The sequence below is a fragment of the Eurypyga helias genome, unplaced genomic scaffold, assembly GCF_000690775.1.
Source record: "Eurypyga helias isolate BGI_N326 unplaced genomic scaffold, ASM69077v1 scaffold13295, whole genome shotgun sequence".
In the NCBI taxonomy this organism is placed as follows: Eukaryota; Metazoa; Chordata; class Aves; order Eurypygiformes; family Eurypygidae; genus Eurypyga; species Eurypyga helias.
Window position 1 is genome coordinate 55,573 of NW_010253442.1, and position 17,854 is coordinate 73,426.

The 17,854-nt window shown below is 37.2% G+C and overlaps 1 protein-coding gene across 1 annotated transcript in view; it reads right to left on the reverse strand.

Annotated features, from left to right (window-relative positions):
- SPAG16 (sperm associated antigen 16) overlaps window positions 1–17,854 on the reverse strand; it is a gene marked incomplete at its 3' end in the record, with an annotated part of 53,587 nt that overhangs the window by 25,943 nt on the left and 9,790 nt on the right. The window contains exons 4-7 of the mRNA XM_010152683.1: window positions 14,278–14,385; window positions 12,812–12,929; window positions 11,386–11,455; window positions 5,797–5,948 (exon numbers count right to left, since the gene is read on the reverse strand). Of these exons, the coding sequence (XP_010150985.1) occupies window positions 5,797–5,948; window positions 11,386–11,455; window positions 12,812–12,929; window positions 14,278–14,385 (448 nt within the window). The remainder of the gene's footprint in view (window positions 1–5,796; window positions 5,949–11,385; window positions 11,456–12,811; window positions 12,930–14,277; window positions 14,386–17,854) is intronic.

The following is a 17,854-nucleotide window of genomic DNA, read 5'->3' on the forward strand; positions in this document are numbered from 1 at the left end:
TGAGTGTCTTGATTTAACAAAGCTGCAACGATAGATGCAAAATTATATCTAGGTTGTCTTTTCTAGATTTTCCTTTGAGATGTATCAATATTTTTTCTAAACAGCTTTGGTTGTAGCTAATATCCTTAGCCAGTTTCTTATTTTCTCCATGTAGGTACATCTTATTTCAACACACATCTTTAGGCAAAGCCTAAAACTAAAGCCATCATCACATCATCTATTACACACAGAATAGCATACACAAATTAAAACAAAAGCACGGATTTAATCTAATTTTTTTTTTATCCTTTTCAAGTCTATAGTAGGAGGTTTTTATAAAACATTAAGTATTGCCTAACAAAATATGTAATTCTTTCCAATTAAATAGCATCAAGATCTACTAAAGAACACTTCTTAGCTTACAGCCAGTTAATCTTGATATTCCCTGGCTCAAATGTTAAGAGTATGAATCAATTCCTTAAGTAGAAGTAAAGAGGCATCATATCCTGAAGTTACATTTCTTTGCTGCTTAGTACCCACTATTGCTGCAGTAACACCAGGTCCCACGGTGTGTCCGATGACAGTCCCACTGGAGAAGCTGCATGTTCTGTACTTGTTCTGGAGCTACCGACATGCTCATCTGTACAAATACAGATTTGCAGACTGGGATCTCTTCCCTCCGCAGGCACTGACACGAGTCCTTCCCCTCTCCCCAGCCATCAAGTTTAACTACAGAGTTGTAGAAACTTAGTTTGATATTGTTCTGTCTAGAAAGTTAAACATGGCCTGCTACTTTAGGGCAAGGCAGAAATTTTTACTCCTTAAGTACAATTTCTTGGGGAAATCCACTAACAATGACAGGTAGACAAATCATCTGATGATCAATCAGTACATCCCCTTTCCCAAGTGGATATGTTACTCCTGAGAAAAAAATCTGCCTACCGTATTCCAGCCAGCCAAACTCCCTAAATAATCTATTCTGGTGCTTCACTATATTTACTACCGTAGATTTTGTTTATTATGTAACCTTAACCTTTCTTATTGGATGTCTACTTTTACTTCTTGTTCTAACAGGTTGTTTTATGGTGGTGGTTGTTTGGAGGTTGCCTTTTTTTTTACTGAATCCTCTTCGATTTTAAGGATGTAACCTGTCTCCCCTTAGTGTTCTCTTTTGTAGACTCCACAATTTCACTTCTTTCACCTTTTCTTTGACAGTTATGTTTCAGATTTCTAATCATTCTTATTGCTCTAGTGTAGATGGTCCACTTGTGTCCTGAAGAGCTGCAATCCACCTGACCACAACACTGCAGTCAAAGCTACGTGCCAGCTGAACAGAGCAAGAGGAATATTCCACATCCTCCACACCATATTCCTGGTTTACGCTGCGGTATTGTGTTCAGCCACTTCGCAATGTCATGTCATTGTTGATTCACGCTAAGCTTGTTTTCACACAACAAACCCTAAAGCCGATTCCAAATAAGAGCTATTTGACCAACCATTCTTGTTCTGCAGTTGTACATGTGGTAACTTCTTTTTAAAGGTGGAGGTTTGTACCTTTGCTTGCATTGCATGTTATTTCTTTAGATCAATTCTCCAATAGGTCAGGTTTAGACCTGTACTCAGCTGCGCTTGCAGTTCCATCCCCACCAAACCCAGTTCACTTGGGTTGCGAGTTTAGTCAGCATATTTCCAGTTTCATTTTCTAGATCATTAATGACAACATAGCCTGGCAAAAGCCGATTCAATCGATCTGCAAATTTCCAATCTGTTTTCCATTAATTTAGGAATATTTCCATCAGGCCCGATTTCCACAGCTGCTAATAGGAATGATCTGAGACACAGCACCCAAAGCCTTATGAAAAACATAAGGGCCCTTATATCTTAAGAATAAGATAGTTACAATCTTTCTGCTCCTCTTCTATCCAGGAGATCTCTTATCCTGGTACAGATGCAATTTATACAGGATTAATACATTTTTTCCTTGCAAATTAATTTTCACTGTTACTTCTTTACCTAGTTTCTTCCAGATGTTCAGTAACATGTCATTTATACATTACAAATTTCTTTGGGAATTTAAAATTAGGCTGTCTAATCTGCAATTTCTTAGCTCTTACTTTTTATTTCATTTGAAATACAGACATCATTCTCTTTTCCATTCTCTAGACTGCAGTCTTGTATCTTGGTAACTGGTATTAATTTTCTCAGCTCCCTGTCTAGAGTTTTATTATGCCAGTAAGGGGCTGTAGAAATAAGTATTCCCAGTATTATCTGTCAGTCTTCTCTCTACTAAGTATCTAATCAGCGCTTTCTTCGTAACCTTACTACAAACACAGAATGGTTGCTTATTTCATTTATGACCCTTCCTAACTATTTTGGGACCTCCTCTTTCCAATTCTGACCCAATATGCTTGTGCTCATTTATATTCAAGCTCAACAATGTGATTAAGTAATCATTTTGGTTCAGTTTCCCTTGGGTATGCCTCCTTCCATAGAACTGAAGAGAAAGTTGGGTTTTATATCTGTACTCATGTGCTATTTCAACCTTATGTCCTATTACTTACAAAAGCTATTACAATTGTATGATCATTGGATTTTAATTCTGTATGTTAATATACCATTGGCCACAAATTCAAAGTCTGTTCCACAGAAACCAGTAACGCATCACCTCCAGAAATGTCCAGCACACCTTCTGATAAAGTTTTAAACCAAATAAAAACTTCAGAAAATGAAATTGCATTGTGACACATTATATGTGGAAATAAAATTTACTGCACATGGAGTTGCAATAGCCCTGCTAATAACAAGTAAAAGCAATCCAACATAGAATGAAAAACCTAAGAACAAAAATATAACAATAGGAAAAGTATATTTCAACAGGATAATGAAAATCACATTATCAAAGGTTCTCTACAATCTTAATGACCTGTGAGTGCATTTTAATTAATTTAAATATTTAAAGCAGTACTCTAGCACATACTTAACCTATTTATGCTATTGATACTGGCTTATTAAGGGCTAGATATGTAAACAGTTTAGCCTAATTGCCTGTTACTGTATAGTGTAACTGAGTCTTGTAACAAAGATTTTTAAATCAAGATAATAATAAAAAATCTCACAAAAACTCCAGTGCCTTTTCACTGTCTCAGTGATAAACGTCATAGCTAAGGGACCTTAGGTTTTAAATTGTGTCAGCTTTTACAGGATATTACAATAACTCAATACGTCTGTCCTTGAAGTAAATGTTCTAGCTCAGCTATGAGTCATATTTGCATCCAATTAAAAGTAAGCACAGGCATTTTTGTTAGGTCACTATTTAGCTACAAGACACAGGAAAGATTTTAAATCATTTTCATCACCACAGTTCACACCTAACAGGACAGTTAATGTAAACATTTTAATTTTGTCTCAAGGATACAGTTTCATGACAGTATATTTGCTTTTCAATTAACATGAAATAAACCAAATGCCTAAATTTCAAAATTGAATGAGTTGTTCACTCTGAACTTCTGTAAGCTTTAAATGTTCACTTACACTTACTGAGGAGAGCTAAGCAATATTGGACAGTGAATTTTACCTAGATATCACATATCTGGTTTCTTTTTCTCTATTTTGTCAAAAATGCACTGTTAGAATACAGGAACTTTTTATTGCTTTTATTTCTTATACCGAAGTTTCTCACCAGAACTCCATGGAACAACATAACCAATTTATGCTCTGACTCTTACCTCCTTTGTGGTACAAAGAGAATTTAAATGAAGTGTTATCTTAATCTTAATCCACATCAGTCACTTTTACCACCAACCAATATATGTAAAGCGTTGTTCATTTCTTGTAAATGACAAGATTATTGCTTATGGTCCACTCTTCAATGAAGACCATCATGTTGAATCATTGTAGGAAAGAATTTAAGTCACATGAGACACAGCAGAACGTAAAACACCTTTTTGATATAGGTCAGAGTAGATGAGGCATCACACAAGTTTGATTCCCAACATAAAATGATCTAAGGAAGGCACTCATTTCTGCCTAATCCTTTCGGCCAGAACAAATACTCAGACTACTAAACTGCTGAATAAAAACACACTATTTGAAAAAAAATAACTTTGATTAGAACTTTCATTCAATAAACGTGCAGCACAGGACAGAGTTCTAAGACTGCCTTTGTTTTAAACACAATTTTAACTCACCTCTTCACCCTCTACAGACCTCCGCCATTTATTTCTAACAGTCTAAGAAATTGGACAATTCACCACTATATCCAAGATAGTAACCTTTGTTAGGGGAAAGGAATTATTTATAAATAATAGAACCAGGAAATTTGAAGTGAAAAAGGTACTGTTCCATTGTTTGAAAAGATGATAGTCTCACAACTAAAGTTTCAGGTTATTGCTTAGCCACGGTAAAATCTAGTACATTCAAAAATGCCCACTATTTCTGGAGCTGCTCCAGTTTTCTAAACCATTGATTAAATAAAGACATCTGGTAGGACTCATTTGGGAAACATAAGATCTGCAGAAACACAGATGCTTGCCAGAACCAGTCAACTAACAGTGCTCATGAATTTCAAAGAACAAGAGTGAGCCAGACAGGCATACTACCTGTATAGAGTTTATATATTCTGGGGCTGAAACATAACTATGCTGAAGTTTACTATAAAAATCCTGATGACTAAAGTAGAAACAGGAGCAGAAAATAAGATTTCATAAGCCAAGAAATACTGATACATTCACAAGTCAAAATGAAGAGAAGAGATAACTGTAAGAGCCGAACAGAAGTTTCTAACCACTGCATGATGGACAGGAAAAGTGGAGATGGACTGACTGGGAGGTGCCTCAGTAAGACTCAGATGCTAATAGGTGGGGAGACAGTACAGAATTATTTCTAATATGTGGTGAGAAATATTTCAGAAAGCAACAGAAATTTATTTAGGGGTTCAGAATGAGAAAGGATGAAACCAGAAATCAAATGTTGTGTTTGTCAGGAGAGGTGCACTGCCAGCACACACAGAGAAATGCCTTTGCAAAAACAGAAAAACATACAAAAAAATAAATCACCAGGGACACATTCGTGTGCAGACAGGGAAAAGACAGACTGAAGCTAATTCAGACTATATCAGTGTAAACTAGAGCTTTTTTTTCCTTTACAAAACACACAGTTTCAACATTAACTGTGGCTCTCAAACAAACCAGGCCAGGTAACTGTTAAGAGCTTAAGAAATTTTACGTATTAGAATGTTTACCTTGATCTGGAAGAATAACAAGCAGTATTATATAGTCAAAAAAGAAAAGAAAACACACACAATAAGTAAAACAAAGTAGAAGAAAACAAATTCCTTTCAACAATAAAAATTAAATCAAGAATTGATTTTGCACAGCTTCCACACTGAAACAGTAACACGCCTCTGGTATGCTCAGGTTTAGAATCTTTGACTATTAAAGAAATCGTCAATTTTTTTTGCCCTTAGTCTCTCAGATGTTATACCTTTTAGACCCAGCTGAAAGAGGTTGAAACGCTTGAAAAGCGCTGCAGAATAGGTCAGGATTTCTCCAGTTACAAACATAAAAAGAAGCATTTACAGCCAGCACTCTTCCCCCGCCAGAAGCCAGTCGAGAGAAGCAGCTTGCTAACTTCAACTTATCAAAAGTTCCTATTATTCCCTGAAAGGTTAGTTGCAGTAGAAACTCATTTAAAATAAAAAACCTGTTACTTACCTGTCCTATTTACTGTTACTAAGCCTGTGTTTTTCACCACAGCTTCGTAAACCTTTAAAACGTACTCTGGATTAGATACCCAGCAACCGCAACAAAAGCTCCATACCTTTGGATCTCTCCTGCCTATCTTCTTCCCTGCATCTCTGAATGGATCACATAAAGAGCTTTCAGCATCAAGGTGTTTTTGCTGCCTGGCTTCCTGAAGAGCTTTCTGGGTGGGACCTTCCAGCCCTTTCTTCCTTTGATATACATGGCCTGCTATAAGATAAAACCAACAAAAATATCATCAGAAAGCATTTTTTACCTATTCTTCCAAAAGATCTCTCTTCACTTAGTATTAGACATGTGACTTTCTAAAAGAAAAGTCACTTTAAATGAAAAGATATGCATGTTCCTGTGCCATCCATATAAAGCATTCTAAGACTACATGTAACTCTGCTCCACAGATTATTTTGGTGTGATCCATTTCAACTTGCCTAACGGTACCCAAAATGCAGCAATGATTTTGAATGTTCCAGTACAGGAGACAGTCAGAGCATAATGGATGCCATTCTTCATTTCCTTCAGAGCCAGGAAAAACATCATCTCACTGCATCCTATCCAGTATCTACATTGTTCCGATTTACTGCCTGCATTCCCTTTTGCTTCCCTGAGCTTTCTCCCAGCCCACCTTTCAAACAAGGAGTTACTTAGTCATAGACTTGTTCTGGTTGGAAGAGACCTTTAAGATCAATGAGTCCAACTGCAAATATTCAACTTAGGAGGGGGTAACTCAGGAAAGAAACCCTAAGCAGATAGCATAGCTCTAAGTCATCAGAACAGGCTGAAAGGAATGTGAGGAACAGGATAGCACACATGGACTATTGTACGATGCATCTGCCCTGACCGGGCAGGAAGGATGCAATTCTCTGACAGCCTTTGCACGGGCAGATCACACGTACTCAAACACAGTCCCTCGAGATCCCCAACTCTTACTGAAATGCTCTGTACTAAGTACGTACACAGATCTACAGGAGAAAGGATGGAATACCGAATTCCAACAGGATTTGAGCATTTACATCCCTCCAGTTTTTTGAAAAACATGTCAGCTTAAAAACACATTATACAGCTAAAATCCAGACTGAAATGAACACACTTCACACTACGCATTTCTAAACGCTTGCTCTTGTGAAATTGTTTCATTAAGACGTAGACACCAAAACACAAACTTTGACTTATAGCAGGGTGTGTGTGGGAAACACCCTTTTCATTCTTGAGACAAAAAAAGCAGGTCAAGCAAAGACAAAACCTTCCCATACACCTAACTTGAGTAAAACTAACTGATAAAGAGAACTGTACCTGCTCTGACAGTGTCTGCACTCTCACTGCTTCAAAAGCTAAAGCCAGTGTCACAGATACTCTGAAAAACAACTTCCTCTGAGGAAGGGTAGATGGCAAAATCATTTTATATGTCAAACTCTTTCTACTCACTCAGTAACTGCTATACACTAGCATGTTGCTCAAGGAGAATTTGGCTCGTTGGTGCTTTTGAAATACATATACTTATAAACCAGAGTTATGACAGTTGAAGGTCTTAAAAAGCCAGTAACCATTAAAAAAAGGAGCGAACAATTCTAGAGAACTGTTGCAATTGTACTAAGATACCAACAGCTTGTGTTTACAGGCTTTCTGATTGCATAGTAGAGGGAATGGGGACAACCAGGTTTAAGTACTTTAACTGGTACATTTTAAATTTCTTTTTGCATGACCTTCTAACAGCAATTACATCATATCAAGGAAAGGAAAAGCACGGTTAACAGTCTTAGCAATGAGTTAATTCAACCATGAGTAAAGAAACTCATTGAGTTCAACTTTTGAATATAATTGGGTAGTAAATAAGCAGCTGTTGCTTTTAGAAAATACAAGAAATGTACTGAGCTAGTAACAGTTTTATAACATGTTTTTAGAGCCAGCTGTTACAGCAACATTCACTTCAGTTTATAAGCAAGTCAGTCAACACTGTTTAATTCCTTCAGGCAAAAAAATTGGTCTTTTTTCAGAGCACCACTTAACACTCTGTCTTGACCCCTAAGTAAGGGTGCAAGTGCTCTGGTAATATACACCAATAACTCAAAAAAATAAGTTGCTTCTCTTTGATAATTAGATCCTTCTATGTATGAACTTCCTACCACATGAGGGAAGCCCAGATTTAAAACAAAACCAGTTTTTAATTAAAAACCTACATGAAGCACCAATCCTTTTTAAAAAAATAATCTGAACTCAAAATATAACTCCTTTCAGAGCTGGTTTCCAAGTGAGCATAGCAGGGACAGAGGAGCAGTCTACCAGACAGAGTCCTAATCCTAACTGCTAACTAGTTTCTCTCCAACTATTAGATGTCCATCATATCAACTTTAAAGAAGCAAAGTAAATAAAGAGGAAATAAAAACTTAAACTTCTAATAATTTTTCAGACACCTAAAGAAAACGTTCTTTTGAAGGATTTGTGTATAAAGCACTGTTTGCAAAGCTTCACAACAGCCTGGCAGTGGGACAACAAAAAATCTAGTAAATAAATATGTGATCTGTATGCATCAGGCTGAAAGCTGCTATATCAAATAAGCCCAGAATAGTTATCCTAAAATTAATTACTGTTAATTATTTTTTCTACCTAGCTGCCAGATAGAAATTTACAAGGCAAACTCCTTGTGAATACCACAAAGCTTCCCTTTGTTCTTCATTGTTTGCTATACAACACCCTCAAAACGCCAACAAACAAGAAACAAGCCCACAAGAGTGGATGTGCACAACCTCACTGCCAATATTCCAAACCTTAAACACTTCAGCAAACCCAAAACTAGTTCAAAGCTACTCTCAGCAGCCTCCAGCCAAAACCAGCTTTCCAGTTGTGATGTCAAGTCAAGCTGTGGGACAGAAGCAGCATCAGGAGGAGTGACAGGCAATCTACTGCTGCTGGGAAGAGCCCATCTCATTCCTTCATGTGCTGCATGCCCTGCAGTGAGAGCAGACAGCTGGCCAGAAACAGCATCTTACCTTGGCAACAGATAACTTGCCAGTCTGAATGTTCAATATCTTATAATTATAATGTACCAATATATTAATGCATAAAAGTCAGCTCTTAGGAGAACAGCGACTGAAAAAAACCCGCAGCTGTAGGTCTCCGTACAGCAGAGATTTTCAAGTCCAACAGCACTGGTTTCTCCCAAACGAAGAACTTCAGTTTAGAAAAGAAGGCAGCAAACTTTTCTCCAGTATCCAGGCACTGCTTGTTGCTCAAGGTTTCGATTACACTGTCTTATGAATAAGAAAATTCAAGAAGCAACAGAACATGACCATCTTTCAAGAGGCAGTAGAAACTATCTGAATAAGAGACAATATCACCCACTGAGACATCAGTGTGACCTACAGAGAGCAATTTAAGTTATGTAATATTAGAGGACAAAGCACTGGAAAGAAATGAACTGAAATATGGCTTAATTGATGATACACAGGGTATGAAGCAAATTAAGGCTTGTACAAGCACATGGGTGGCTGATGAGCATAATAATTTGTTACAGACTAAGTGCGTTTGGGTTTGGTTTTTTTTATTATTTATAAAGTGCTCCCCTGCTTGTCACTTTCTGGTATTATAAATTGCACTCAAGATTTTTGGAGAACAAACAAGTACTGTGAACAGCCGGAGAGTAGTTTTTAGAATCACTCAAAAAACAAATGAAGTATGTGAAATACAAAATAGAGACAGATGGGGCATCTATACAGTAACACACTAGCATGGGGGGAAGAACCCACACTACGTATCCTCAAGTCTGAGTATAATGAACAGTCAAATGCTATATGCCCTACACTAACAAAATCAAAAGCCTGTTCTCTACCTCCCTATCCCACCGGGATGGAAATGAGCACTGCGCTCTTTAGTGGGGCAGAGGTGTATGCTTTTAGTAAGAAGATATAAAGGTTACAGCAGAGCATCTGCAGTCTATAAAGTCACAAAAAAAATATTCTGGGGGCCCGAGATGTGCCTTGCTGAGGAGTACAGTACTAATTCATAGATAAAAGGCACCAGAAACCAAAATCAGAAATATACTGTGAACACTGAAGAGGCTTGCTGCCAGTGCTTCAGTGTTCCACCACGTGAATACATCTGAAGCCTGTATTTGCAGAAGTTACTAGTTTAGTAGCTATTTGCTTGTAGAGAAAATGAAAACTACAGCTTATTTTATACTCGGTAAGACTACAGAACCCTGCTGGGTTGTCCCAGAAATGAAAGCAGTATACCCTTAACTAAACACTACTTTAGAAAAGTAGTAGGGTGTGCTCCAAGGGACTTCACAGCTATGGAAGCCTGCCACTGCTGCATGGAAACCAAGATCTGAGCTAGGATGAAGGGCATCTGCCAGGTAATTAGATCTCAGTCTAGTGCTTGTAGCAATCCATGACAATTTAGGAGAATGACTGCTTCAACCTACATTAGATAGAATTTAAAGGAAAAAAATAACCAAAAGCACTATGCTTATAATATGCAGGCAGTAGCAGAGACATGGATGGTAGTTGGAATGTCTGCATTAATAGTATATAAGCTATCTTAACAGTCTAGGAAATGCTTGTTATTCTCTTCAGTCAGCTATAAATCCAAAGAGAAACCAAAAAAGTTTATGAATAAGTTTCTTTTCAACCTTGTCTTTTCTACAGGAATTTTATACAGTGGAATTAAGTCCGTGAATGTGGGAACTAATGAAGCTTGATTGTCAAAGGCTGGGGTAACTCAGTGGCTTTTAACCTGGGGTGTATTACCAGTGCAAAAGGAAGTTTACATGTTTAACACACCGGGGAAAAAAAACCTGAAGAAACACATAATTGCAACAAATGTCCTAATTGCAATAAATGCTTCCCCTGAAAGTTGTAGAATATATGACACCTGGTCACTTATGCAGCTGAGAAATTTGAGGTTCCCAAATGACAATTAAACTGCAATTTCTGATTTGAGTTCTGCTTATCTATTTCCAGGAATCTTTTGGAAACCTGGTTTATTTGACACTCATCTCACTGTCACATGTGACTGAAATACTGGAAAATCAGTTCAAAATTAATAGTGGGAGTGACACTCAAATAATACGATAGCACAGGCTTCATTTACTTAGGAAACCAGAAGTGCTAGGCTTTTTCTTGGTGGAGTTAGAAAAGTAATTTAGTTATGCATTTATTCAAAACACCAGGGAAGTAGTGTAGTACCATACAGACAAAGATATTATTCCAGCAGTTATTTTATAACTCTAGCAACCTCCTGTAAAAGTGAGACATGATAAAACTGGAGGCTGGATTTCATAACATCAGTATTTTCAAAGTGTTTCCAGACATCCATATAAGACTTGTTACACTGAGCTGAAAATACTTGCGTAAAAAAAAAATAGTATTAGTGGATAAACTAATAAGATCGGACACAAAATAGATGTCTAGGGGGAAGTCCTTCCATAGTTACTCACATATTCCATATTTCCATCAGCGGTCTCGCTGTCTTTAGTGGATATATATCAGAATAAGTATTCAAATGATAAAACCGTTGCTCTGCCACAAGGACAGCTGATAAAATGTTTATAGGGCAAGAAGTTTTGATTTACTGTTACACCAGATTTTGAAATGCATCACAACAACAACAAAACCCCATAACCCATCTGAGCTTGGCAATGGGTATATTTTACCTTTTGTCACAGGAATCTGAATCGCGAATACAGACTCTAAATCTTGTAATGTGGCTTGCAAACCTATAACCTAATTTTTAAAAAAAGAGGAGAGAACAAGTAGAGATAATGTGAAAACATTGCTTTTGAACTGTCTGTTCACAACATACAGCATTGATGCTGGCATATGTAAATAATAAGTCCACCTGTAATATTTGAATTTTGTGGTTATTGTCTATAAGTTAAACCTTACTCCTAACTCAAGATTTTGGCAAGGCCCAGTGAAACAATGTGATAAAACACAAGCCATCCAGAATCTCTCAAAATACTTTTACAGCTCTGTTAAAGCAATGCAGCCATAGAATACTACGGCTCTTACAGCACCATCTTAAGCGCTGCCATCACTGCACTGGTCTTCAACTTAACGGCACAATATGACATACAACTTTGCCATAAGAACATGCCATGAAATACGGTGTTATGCATTACACAAAAGCCATCACTTCAGAATGCATACAGTTCACAACTGCAAGTCTTGCATATCTCCCTGAAATTTCATAGCATTGGAACTGTTCTGTGTGTTGTACTCTTGATCCAGCATGACTGTGTAGGGACGGTAACCTTTTTCTACAGGACATGTTCTTTTACTTATTGAAATTCAAACATTTAATCCTCAGTCTTTTAAATTAAGCTCTCAGATGAACTGAGAAAAATTGGAGGCAGAGAAGGGAAGAAAGGAGAGATGAGAATTATTAGAAGAAAGTGCAAGCATGATAAGTTTCTTTCTTGTTACCCACATATAACTGACACTACTGTTGAAAGGCAAAGCATTTTGGAAGGATTTTTCTTTTTTTTCCTGAACCTATTGGTTAAACACACACAAGGTAATTTTCTGTTCTTCATCCATTCTACCTGTGCTTACAGAACATCCGGCTAAAGGGGCAGAATATCCTGTATACAAACCTACATATCAGGTAAGATTATAGGAGTAAACCAACTATTTTTCCACTCACAAGACAAAAAAAAAAAATCTGATAGCTCAATGTAATTTTTCTAAACGCACAGGTCATTCCTGGATATATTTAAGAAAAATAAAATTTGTGATAAAGACAGTAAGATATTTCTAAAAGCCTAGATGGAAGCATATGAATCTGTGGGAATATCACACCTCTCCTCAAGCTGTCGACACCAAGTGTAACAGGGTCTGCACATCGCTGACTCACAGAGAGCACCACTGAGCAAGTACTGACTGAGAACTACTACTTTGTGGCACTAAGTTTCACATACTTTCAGTATTAACATCTCACCAAACAACAAGAAAGTCACTAAAATATTCTGCTTCAACCTATTACATAAATGAGTTCCTTTAACAGAAATATCCTATTTACCAAATTAAAACCCAAAGCATTCCTCGCAGCTTTGCAAGTGGTGTTCACCACAGTTTTACCTGCCCAACCGCTCTGTCCCTTTCCAAACTGGTTAACATTTTCTGTCTCAGTGTGGTCTGGTATTTTTCACTCAACTGCCTCAGTGTTGGTTCATATGATTCATAATGTGCCTTCAGCCTGTGAAGAAGCAGACAAATGATTCGTCAAAGATGAGTTAAATCAGGGATTTTTGTATGTGTAATTTTTTCCTCCCTAAACACAAGAATAAAAGTGCCAAAAGGTCAACGCAGATAAGTAAAGGTATTTAGTATGTAACCACCTAACTGGAATGCCACAAGAAGCAAACAAAAATAACTCAGATGAATAAGAGGTTTCCTAGTTTGCTTATTCATACCTTTTACAACAATCTATCCAGTTTTGACCTGTTCCTAATCCTTCATATTACACATTAATTTGTTAATTTCTCTTTTCTTGCAGATGGATGATATTTTATTGGAAGAAAGATAATTACAGCTATTATCCAACTACAGTCCTAACCTAGACAAAACAGTCATAACATGATTACTATTTCTTCCTTCACTGCACATTATATATGGAATACAGCCACTAATTCTTCAGAACAACTAGAAGTTCCATATATAATCTCTCAACAGAAAGGCAGGACACTAAGCTTCAAACACACTGTATTTTGCAAAAAACAACTGACACAGGGTAAATCAGTGAATAGTGCTCTTTTGCATTAATATGCATGGATTTCAAGGGTAAAGATGTAGAACACAGTTGCTACTGCATTTTACTGATACCATTGATAAAACCAAATCCTGTGATGAGTTTGGAGCTGCAAATGTAAGCTACTCCCCAGTGTTATTTTAAAACAAGTGCTGGCATAAACACTTTAAAAGAAGAGATTCTTAACCTCTTTACCTGGCCAAGTGATTTTTCAGATAGAATCATAGAATAGACAGTATGAAAGTTCTACTCATGGAAGGAGTAAGGCACAACCCTTACTAGAAAAGGTTCAGCATTCCAGAATGACAGATTTATGGAATTAAATAGTACAAAATAAGCTATTATAACTCTGTAACAACAGACTGGTTTAAGCTTATTTACAAACAACGCAACATAGCAAATTTCACATAGGAAGTTCAAGATGTAACAGGACAGAAAATACCAGCCATGGGAATCATGAACGTAAAAGGTTCTGTACACAGCATGATACCAGTTACCCTTTAAAATGGACAAAGGATCTAAGCACAAAATCACTACATATTTCTGGAAAAAGACATGGGTAAAAGAAAGTCTCACATTTTCAACTCTTGGAACAACTACGTATTTATTAATGCCACATCACACCACAGAAAAAAATATACAAAAAGTCATCAGAAATTGTTTAAGAGACATGGCAGAATGGTCAGATGGAACTGCTATTTACCAGGACATTAACCAAATGCAGCCAGTTTTACTTTACCACTTTAAACTGAAGACCTTGTATTTAACGTTACATGTATAATAATTATTTTTTTACCTTTTAATGTCACAAATAAGCCTGTTTTTCTCCTGGACCACCCGATGATGATGCATTCTATGGAAGTCACGTTCTTTTTGCATTTTTAGGAAAGCCTCTTTTGCTTTGCTGTATGTAAAGAGTAAATGCAGAAAGGGAAGTATCAGTCTCTTCCTACTAGTTGGTTATCAGGCTATTCTGAATACACACAGAATTAATTTTCAGTAGGCACACACCTACTGTGTCCAAGTTGGAAAGGTAGTATGCCCTGTGGTGGAGATTGTGCACTTCTGGGGTCTTTTTGCTGCCAGCTAATGGACAAAACTGTAGGTACTCTTTACCTTCCCTCAGTTCCTTTAGATAGAATCCATAAGGATTCTGGCATTGTAAGTCTCAGATTTGATGTCAACCTTACACTAAGCACAAGAGGTATTTTGGAGGTACATATTCAAGCTATAGGTGCTTAGAAAACAATACTCTTGTAGGTTTAAATTTCTGCATGAAAACATACTGAAATACTGATTTTTTTTTTTATTTTTAAGATCTACATTGTGTTTGGAACCCAACATAATGGTACAAGCTAGAAGGACACACACAGAAGCATAACTGTACCACTGCCTTGCAAATACATGAATTTAGAGAACCACTGGAAAAAAGCATGCTAGAAAATTTCTAGGCTCCATTCAATCTTGAGTGCAGCCTGTCCCCAAGTATCCCCTGTACGTGACAGCAGGAAGCAAAAAGAATCCATTTCAAAATTAATTGCAAACATACCGATAACCTGTTATTCTCCAAGCACATTCTACACACAGCAATGGGACACCCTGAGATACTCTGATCCATAAACATGAAAAAATACCTTGTATATAACCTGTACCTTTTCTCCTTGCCTTTACGGATATGGGTTTGGCAGCAAAAACTAGTAGATTAATCTTTTACTTCCAAAGGAAATGTGAAATGGCCTTGCACAGAAATTATAAATTTGCTTTTTGCAAAAATAGAGCTCATTTTCTCTCCAACAGGATTTGAAAAGTTAGTAATGACAGTGGAGCATGGCAAAAGCGCAGGTCCGAGAAGACAGCCCCTAACTGCCAGTGCATTATTTAATTGTACAAACAACTTGTATTTATTAGCTATGCATTTGCTGTGTCTGTTACCTAGACAAACTACCATAAATGTACACATATAAATACATGTGAATTGTTGTTTGTAAGCAGAAACAGAAAGACCTGAAGAGGACAGTGAATTAGTGCCACTGTGTATCAGTCAAAGCTGAGAAAAGGCTGGCAGGGAAATGCAAACAGGCAGGGCCGCCCCGCAGTAACCCTGTGATAAGCTCACAGGAGCTGTGGGCATGCATGTAGCTTTGTGTACGCATAATGACAAATACCAGAAGTTGTGAAAGAGAGTAACTTCAGATATTGGTACTAGATACAAAAGTACAGATTATGATTCTCCTCAAGTTCCTATGAGCAGCAAAACATTTGAGACGTAAATGATTCAGTCTCAGGACAGGTCTGTGAAACAACTCCATCATGACACCACTCAATCTGACTTGCTGTAAGATCTTGAATATAAAACCTGCCCCTTCAGAGCTAAGCAGATGGCTTGTTCCAAGAGTAAGGTGTTGCCACAGCCATAGCAAACCCAATATCCATTTCTTTTAGCTAACAGATGTCAAAGACTGCAGGTCTATTCCATTTTAAACTTTTCTCAAGCTAGTTGTTTGGTAAAAATCGCAGAAGAGGGCAAGGTCCAACAAAAAAAAAAATAGGTATTTTCAAAGATAAGTTACATGCACTGTTCCCATTGAGTTTAGGTGGGACTTTACTCCCCAACATGATGCAAGTTGTAGCCCTAAAATTTTAATCAAAACAGTTTTGGAAAGCCATATACTGTCACGCTTTTACTCTATTTAGTTTAAGGCATTTAGCACCAAGGCTGCTAGATGTACCATGTAATTCAACAAATGCATTTAAATATAATTCACAATAGAAAACCTGTACACTTTATTTTTATATTGCATAGGAGAAGAAATATGTGCAGGAATGGTTAGATTGTAGCACAGAAATAGGAGATCAGCTAAGGACTTTATTGCTGGTGACAGCACTAAGAGTAACAATAAATGACTTCCAGGACTGCTTTACACTTTAACTGTTACTGTCGCTGTAAACTGGGTGTATATTTGTGAGCAAACTTCCAAAAATCAGGACAGAAAGATACCTGCAACTACTTAACTTTCTAACTGATGTTTGTAACAGTCACAAACCTCCAACAAAAGCTGTTCATAACTTTCATTCCATCTGCCTAATTAATTCCTACATGTTCAAAGAATTTACAAGCATCAGTTAGTAGTCCCTGGGATTAACACAATCTTAAACCTGCTACACCATCACGTCCTTCACATACATGCTTAAATACAAGGGCAATACAAAGGGTCTGGCCATTAGGAAAGCACCACAATTTATGGCTTTCAAGCTATTTTAGATCATCAGATAGCCAGAGTTTAATATTGCTATGAAATTACCATCTATTACTTAGCTCACAAGCAAATGCTACTAGAATATTAAATGCTTAAGAACATAAATCATCACTGAAAACAAGGAATTAAACTTAGTCTCCTGTAAGAGTTAACAGTTAGAGATTTTTTCAAGTTTGTCTTGCATATTCAAAAGAATATTTATGCTTCCATTTGAGAAATATTGCAGCAAATAACATCCCTTACCAAACAATTAGGGCTCAACTGTAGCCTTCAAGATAAAAAAGAAAAGGAGTACACAAGTTATATTTTAACTACTGCCACATGGCAAACCAATGTAAAATTAGTATTGATTTTCATCACAACACAGTGTCTGTTTTTAGAAATAAAGATTAGCAGTGTATCCAAGCCTAAAGGTAATAACTACCACTAGCTTTGGAGTAAAAGAGTTATTTCTTTTAGCGCATGCGTTCAGGGGTTTTGTTCCATCTCAAGATGCCTTCAGCCATTGGACAGCCTATTAAAAATACATACTCGCTGCATGCAGGGAATGAAGCTGATTGCAGACTGTTGGTTACATTTCACTGTGGCTTTTCATTATTTAAGGAGAATCACAATCTACTCTATTTGCCCACCTGCTTGCCATGCAATCACGTAAATGCTATATTAAAACACCCAAAACGCAATTATAGTTAGCGCCCAGACACTGAATCTCTTCTGTGACAACGTTAAAGCAGGAGGTAATTGGTTTACAGCCATTTATCCTAGGCCCCCACACTGCGTAACTCCCAAATAACTCTCTTCTCTGCAAGATGGCTGTCAAGACTACCAAGCTCAAAAATACCAAACGCAATTAAAAGCTTTCTTCAAATACACTTCTCAGCGCTGTGTTTCACGATGAAAGCTTTCTGACTTATCTAGAGAGCAAAACAGGAGACTCGCTTTGCTCACAGATCCTTGGTTTCTAACCAGTCAAATCAGCATTTCTGCAGTGCTCTTAGGCATTCCCGTTTTTAGCCTAAGCTGGTGAATTCTCTCTCAAAACACGAAAACTCAAATTGTCCTCCAGGTAATTTTGGCTCCTGCTGGAATATTTGCTTTATTGTGGCTAGGGTACTG